Genomic DNA, 7,500 nt, shown 5'->3' with positions numbered 1-7,500 from the left:
CCTCAATATGTGCTTTTATTGTTAACATGTGTAACCATTGTCACCTCACATCTCCTTCTCTTTACCTTGGCGTAGCCCGTCTTGCTGTCAGTAATATATGTCCAGTCTTTGCCCGTCAAGCTGTGCGCTACTTTGTACTTCCTGACGAATGCCCGGTTCTCGGCGCTGGTGCTGCCTTCCAGCCCCCGAGCACCCTGGGTAATCACCCCGCGCACCGTCTTCGGCACCCCGAGGTCCACCTGAAACACGAAGAGGGTGTAAGAGCGGAATGTTCTGGGTTTGTTGCCCAAGGTCCAACCTGTGGGGATCCCAGAACAAAATGGCCGTCCCCCTCCCAGCTCCTTAATGACCGGTATCTGAATGCACTGTGCATCACTCTGCGTTATGGACGGGTGTCATGTAGCAGAAGCTTTGGTCGAGTGTGACAATGAATTCAGATACATGTCATTAACGCACAGGTAGGGGGGGGCTAGACGTATAGGTAGACTGCGGCTATCAGGGATCAAACCCAGTGCCTTTGAGCTGGGAGTCAAACAACTGCTACTACATCTACTGCCTGTGACACTTCAGTGCACCAACAATCTGTAACCTCTGAAGGCACCCCTATATGAACAGACAAAAACAGCGCAGCGGGAGGTACCTGCAACCACTCTTCCCCAGCTACCGGGTGCGTGGGGCTGGGGAACCAGCCCGATCGGCTGGACACCAGCCTGGCCGCCCCCGTGGAGCCGTGGAGGTCCCTCATGGAAGAGGCAGAGATCTGAGACTCGGGCAGCAACCCGGACAGCATGCCCTGGAGCTCTGAGCACGGAGCATCTGGAAGAAGAGGAGGAGGAGGGGGAAGATGGTAGAATGGTCAGAGAGGGGAAACCGACATCTTAACAACCCATAACAATCTATAAGGCAAAATGCTTTCAGAAGAGAGTATACTTTCAGTTTAGAGGAGCTATGTTTAAGAGAGTGTGTGTTTAATTGTGGTGCATCTGCTAATATAGATAACATAGAAGTAAAATATACAGATGGTCCACACTCAGTTTCTCTCACTTTTTACTTAAGTATTTGGCACCGACATTTTTAATAGTTTATCTTCACATGCTGAGGAATAGCTAACCAGCCGAACATCCATACCAAATAAATAAATAAAAGATAGAAACTGAAAAAGTGGAAAAACATCCTTACTATGTGAACACTGCATCATTACGCTTTTCATTAAAAGATACATTAAAGGAGTTCTCAAAATTAAAATAGAGAAAGGAGCAGAAGCGAGGGGGAAACACAGATAAAAAGTTGACTAAATGCATAAGAACGAGGAAAGGGAGAAGTGGGTAGAGAGCGCAGGGAGAGAGAGAGAGGGTGACATTGGGAGGTGACTGTGATTGACAGTGACATTCTGAGGTTCTCCGTGGAGATGCATGTTTAATGACATCATTGGCATCGCCGTCTATCTTGACTGAATAATGAATCAGCAACAACAGCTGCAGCTCAATGGGAAGAAAATAATCCTGTCCTAAGACAACCATTATCGTCATATATCTTTATATACATCCATATCTCTATCTTTTCATCTCTCTCTCTCTTTCCATCCGTCTGTCCCTCTCTATCGAGTCTATCTATACATCCATCAAACTCATCTATCGTCTATCTCTCCGTCTACCTGCTTATCTCTCCCTATATCTCCCTATAGCACTGTCTCTGTCTCGCACCCTCGATCCATTCATACATCTATATCTGTATTTTTTCTTTGTAGAAGTGCAGTAGAAGTGTGGATATTGTTTCATATGAACAGAAATAGATCTAACACACACATACACAAACACACACACACACACACACACACACACACACACACACACACAGCCACACAAACAGGTGCACAGTTGGTGGAGGTCGCCTGCGCAGGATGAAGTGTGCTCCACACACACTGTGTGAAGTTTAGCCCACACACTCCCACTGTGTTCCCCCTGATAAAGTGTGCAATCTCAAAGCCCGCAGGGCCACTCCACTGAGGCTCTGGCTGAACACGCACACACACACACAGGCACACACATACACACATATTTGCATGCATGTACCAGCAGGCATACAGGAACACAGCACCATGTGTGTCTGCGTAAGAGGATGATATACAGTGCTCAAAATAGTAAAGGAGGAAATTAATGGTGGAAGGAGGCAAGACGGAAGGAAGGAATAAGGAAAGGGAACAGTAAAGAAAGAAAGAGGGATTGATGTAAGGAAGGAAGGATAGTATAATGGATGGAAAGAAAGAAGGAAAGAATGGAAGTTTGAAGGAAGTAAGGAAGGGAAGATTGAAGGACAATAGGACTGGGATCTAGAGCACAAATTTATCTTTTGTGTTTTTTAGACCGGCAGACGTGTGAACTTTCATTGAGCAAAAATACACACGTCAGTTTCTTTTTTTTTGAGAAGACTTGAAATTATGTTTACAAAGGTGTCAACAACATGCAGTGTTACAGAAAAAGGCTTGCAAAAACTCATCCGATGATACCTGCACACACACACACACACACACACAAATGCAGACACACGCAGACACAGAAACATGCAGGCGTATTTTTTGTGTGTGTGATTTGTGTGGGTGCTAGATAAAAGCATATCCATTCTACTGAATGGCCTCTACATCATTGGAACAGCTAACCTAATAACCATGTGACAGAAACACACACTCAAACACAACATACTAAACACACCATATATAACTCTCTCTCTCAAAACAACATATATCTCTCTCATCTGCTCCATCACACTCGCCCTCTCTCTCTCTCTCTCTCTCTCTCTCTCTCTCTCTCTCTCTCTCTCTCTCTCTCTCTCTCTTCCTGTCTTAGGTTCACAGTCAGACATACAGCAACCCTTTCCCTCTGGTTCTCTCGATACACGAGCACAGACAGCCTAATTAGATTGTCTCTATTTATAGTATTGAGCTGATTATGCGCCCTGAGATTGTGTTTGTTTTCTGGAGCTGCAGATGAAAGTTGAGAGCCTGTTACACTCTCTGATGCTATCACCTGCTCATCACTCTATCTTTATTCTATTACAGCCATAGCTTGTGTGTGTGTGTGTGTGTGTGTGTGTGTGTGTGTGTGTGTGTGTGTATCTGTGTGTGTATCTGTGTGTGTATCTGTGTGTGTGTGTGTGTATCTGTGTGTGTGTGTGCATCTGCGTGTGTGTGTGTGTGTGTGTGTGTGTGTGTGTGTGTGTGTGTGTGTGTGTGCACGTGTTTAATTTAAGTGTTCTGGATAACAAGGGTTGAGGTTAGGGTGTTTTACGCGATAAATCGTTTATTTTAAATGGATTGAAAGCGTAGCAGGAATGATACAATGGTTTCCTAGAGCAAATTACATTCATCCATTACAAGCAACTTTGTCCAGCATTTACAATTAGGAGGAAAAGGTTTTAGCAAGTTAACAAGCTTCAGGAATTAACAACCTGATAATTTACCTAACAAAATTGTAATTAAAAATTACGCTTTTGTGAATGACGATAAATTCAGATACGCTGAATTACGCTGCATTAACTTTGCTGCAACCATGCGTTTAAAATGCTATGTGATGGAAGAAGTCACAGCGCTTCCTTAAACTTCTAACGCTACGTTAGGCTCAAAGTTCTAACGCTGAGGTGTGTAAAAAGTTCCCACTACGTTCAAGTGAATTCTACCGATACTTGAAAGCCCCCCAAAGCTCTAGCTTGGTGGTTCCTACCAGTGATCTGGCAGCCGTAGACCTCAAAGCGGAGGGCGATGCCGTTCTTCCAGGTCTGCGGTCTGATGCGGACGTAGCGAGCCAGCACCGGCTGAGGGATCCGGTTCAGAACCACCTCCGTCGGGTCAGAGTTGGCATGGAACACCTGGAAAAAACACACACACATGTCTTAGTGGGTGTGAGGAGAGGAGGGTTTTTGTGAGTGTGTGTGTGGGGGGGGGGGGGGAGCTCCGTGTGTTTGGTTTTGCGTGTGTGTGTGTGTGTGTGTGTGTGTGTGTGTGTGTGTGTGTGTGTGTGTGTGTGTGTGTGTGTGTGAACTCTCTTCCTCTGTGTCTTTGACTTTGATGTGTCAAGGGTGAGAAAGCATACATGTGGACAGAAATGTGTTTTGTTAGGAACTGGATATATCTGTTCATAGAGAAACACACACACACGCACAGGTAGACACATTGAATCACATGCACAGTGTCTGGGGTGATGTAGTGTGTAATACATCATGTGGGAGAGTATCATCTTTTGCTGGTGTCCTTTTGACACACACGCAAACGCGCACAAGTACACAGACACCCACACACACCCGCACACACAGATGCAGGATACAAAGAAAAAAAACATTTCCTGTCATCCATAACACACCCAGCCGAACTCTCCAGGAATATTATCCGGGGTCAGGAAACACACAGAGAACAAGAGGAAATTGAATACGAGGCCAGACAGCAAGAAGCACCTTTTGATCTCCTGACACCAAGCCCCTACATCTCCCAGTATCTGACCCTGTTTCCTCCTATCCCTCCCTGCTCTTGCCTCCCTTTCTCACTCCCTCACACTCCCCCTCACTCTTCTAATGTGTTTATTAATCCCTGCGTCCTGCCCCCCTCCACCCCTCTCTTCACATTTCATCTCCCTGGTTAATAAACTTACAAATCATTCTCAATATCATTTCCAGCATAACATACTTTCCTGTGTGTGTGTGTGTATGTTTGTGTCTGTGGGGTTGTGTGTGTGTGTGTGTAATTGTACTTCCTTTCTATATTCCCTAGACATTGGGAGGCCCCTTGAAGAGAGAGGCAGAGAGAGAGAGAGAGAGAGAGAGAGAGAGAGAGAGAGAGAGAGAAGGAATGTCGATGAATGGGGTTGTTCTCACTTGGTCGGCCAGAGGTCGGCTGGTTGACCAGCTGGGGTTCAAACCCACGGGCCCGCCGCAGCAAAGCAATGACCTCGTGTTGACCCTAACACCAGAACACTGGAAGGAGCAGGGGACCCCATTGACAACTGCCCCAAGGCCCTGGGGCCCGGCAGACTTAATGGGTCTGTGGTTGGGAACGGTAATTACCACTGTATGTCTACAAGTGTGAAAGACTGTGTGTCTGTGTGTGTGTGTGTGTGTTTGTGTGTGTGTGTAAGAGTGTGTGTTTGTGTGTGTGTGTGTATGTGTGTGTCTGTAACAGTATGTGTGTGTGTGTGTGTGTGTGTATGTGTTTGTTTGTAAGAGTGTGTGTGTGTGTGTGTGTGTGTGTGTGTGTGCGCCAAAGTGTAATTATGAAAAAGAACTACTGAAGGACTGGTGGACACTTTGATTTCCCTTGGTGTAAATGCACACACAAATGTGCAATGACACACTCACACACACACACCCACACACACAGATCTGTCTAGGTCATGCGGGCGAGAGAGATAGTGAGAAAGAGAGTGAGAGAAAAGGAAAAAGAAAGAGATGAGGAGAGAGAGAGAGAGAGAGAGAGAGAGAGAGAGAGAGAGAGAGAGAGAGAGAGAGAGAGCGGGAGACTTCCTCCTTTTCGATTAGCAGCTGTTTTCGCGGACCACAAACCAGCGAAACAAGTCACTAAATCCTCCGCAAGCAGGAGGAGCAGTCTGCCACCAGCAGCACAAAATGGGGGTTTCAAAGAGTGTCTGGAAGGAGAATGTAAAAGCACAGCGTAATCGAGGCCACCGGGTTATAATTGAGGTTAAATAGCCTCTCAGCAGCTAATGACTCTGTGTCCTTGGTCAAAGTGAAAGCAGACAGATATTAAACCGCGAGTCAGCGGTAGTAGCGCTGTCCCGCGTGTGTCTGGACTGCAGAGTGGCTCGAGTGGGGGTCTGAAGTGGTCCACTCTTGCCCTATGTAGTGCACTGTTTTGTGGGCGTCACCATTTTGCAGGGCTGGTCCAATAAGGACGATCCGGCACGTAGAGATCTTTATGCAAATGAGCTGTCGAGGCATGACATTTTACACGTGTCTGCTGCTTTATGGGACCAAAACATGTCAAGTCGATTGTTCTCTGGCTCATAATTAGTGTATATTATTGTTCCCTAAATAATGTATTATGTAGTGTTCTCAATATGAGGATTAGGGATTGAGGGAAAAAGTGAGTGACTGCAAAAACGGTCTAGGATTATCCGAAGGGGTTCAGACCTGCTGTGATTGGTCCAGATACTCTCGCCATCCTCCACAGGTAACATGGCACCGAAAAATCCTCACTTTGGTAAATCTAAGCTTGCCTTCCTTCGTGCATACACAATTACTCCCCCACCTCCATCCCCCTCACACACACACGCACTGCTTTAAACACACATACACACACGCTCACCTACACATACACACACCTACACTGTGTTTAGGAAACAGGAGCGTGCACACTTGCACCTAGCTATAGCCCATAATGCAGCAGGGCATTAGTGCAGATTAACTGTGCTTCCGCAGGAAAGAGAGGCATAAAACAAGTAATTTCCCTTTTCGCCTTTCTCCTTTGTCTGCATGCTTGTGTGTGTTTGTGTGTGGGTTTTTGTAGTGGCTGTGTGTGTGTGTGTTCTTCTGTGTTTTTGTAGTAGGTGTGGTCTTTCACTGTCCATGGTGGCCCACTCACTGAGGTCTCTGCAGAGGCCAGTGCAGACACGCTGAATTATTCAAATGTCCGCTGCTGTGTGTGTGTGTGTGTGTGTGTGTGTGTGTGTGTGTGTGGCTTATAAAATAATAAAGTACCTGGCCCCTCCATCTCCTCTCATTTCATCACACTAGGACAGACACGCACTGAGGTTCCCATGAGGAGAGGAGGGTTGTGTGCATGTTGTGTTTGCATGAGATTTTTGTGCTTTTGTGCGAAGGTGCTTTAAGACTGTGTATCACTTGGAATGTTTGTGTGTGTGTGTGTGTGTGTGTGTGTGTGTGTGTGTGTGTGTGTGTGTGTGTGTGTGTGTGTGTTTGTTGTCCTGGGTCTTGTTTCATGCAGTAAGTCCCCGGTATAATAGATTAAATCACATTACTATTCTCCTCGTTTATTTCAGCTTTCCCTCGTTCTGTCTCGTGTGTCTGTGTGTGTCTCTCTCTCCCTCCCTTTATCCTCAACTTCCTCTCTCTCTCTCTCTCTCTCTTACCTCCACCTCACTCTCCCCTCTTCTCCTCCGCTCTCCTCTCATGTATTCTCTGCTCCTCCCTCCTCCTCTCTTCCACAATCCTCTCTTCAGCTCCCCTCTCTCCTCTTCTTTTCTCTTCTCCGCTGCTCTCTTTCCCTCCCCTCATCTCCCCCTCCCTTCAGCTCTCCTCTCATCACTGTCCTCCCTTCAGCTTCTTACACACACACAAACACACACGCATATGCACACGCACATACACATACACACACAGACTCATACACACTCACACCCACACCCATACCCACACGCACCCACACCCACACACACACACACACACACACACACAGATCCAGCTCGTCTCTCTCCCTCCCCTCCCGTCCCGTCCTCCCTCTCGGTCCATCTGTCTTTGTACGAATGAAGATGTCTGCAG

At 46.6% G+C, this 7,500-nt stretch overlaps 1 protein-coding gene across 4 annotated transcripts in view; it reads right to left on the bottom strand.

The window, feature by feature from the left end:
• nrp2b (neuropilin 2b) overlaps positions 1 to 7,500 on the bottom strand; it is a gene marked incomplete at its 3' end in the record, with an annotated part of 87,117 nt that overhangs the window by 34,905 nt on the left and 44,712 nt on the right. For all 4 annotated transcript variants that reach the window (XM_079733028.1, XM_079733029.1, XM_079733030.1 and 1 more), the window contains exons 8-10: positions 3,717 to 3,861; positions 641 to 816; positions 66 to 239 (exon numbers count right to left, since the gene is read on the bottom strand). In XM_079733028.1, coding sequence (XP_079589154.1) covers positions 66 to 239; positions 641 to 816; positions 3,717 to 3,861 — 495 coding nt within the window. The remainder of the gene's footprint in view (positions 1 to 65; positions 240 to 640; positions 817 to 3,716; positions 3,862 to 7,500) is intronic.

The sequence above is a fragment of the Pollachius pollachius genome, assembly GCF_949987615.1.
Source record: "Pollachius pollachius genome assembly, chromosome: 3".
Taxonomy (NCBI): Eukaryota; Metazoa; Chordata; class Actinopteri; order Gadiformes; family Gadidae; genus Pollachius; species Pollachius pollachius.
This window is presented reverse-complemented; position numbering and strand designations above follow the sequence as displayed.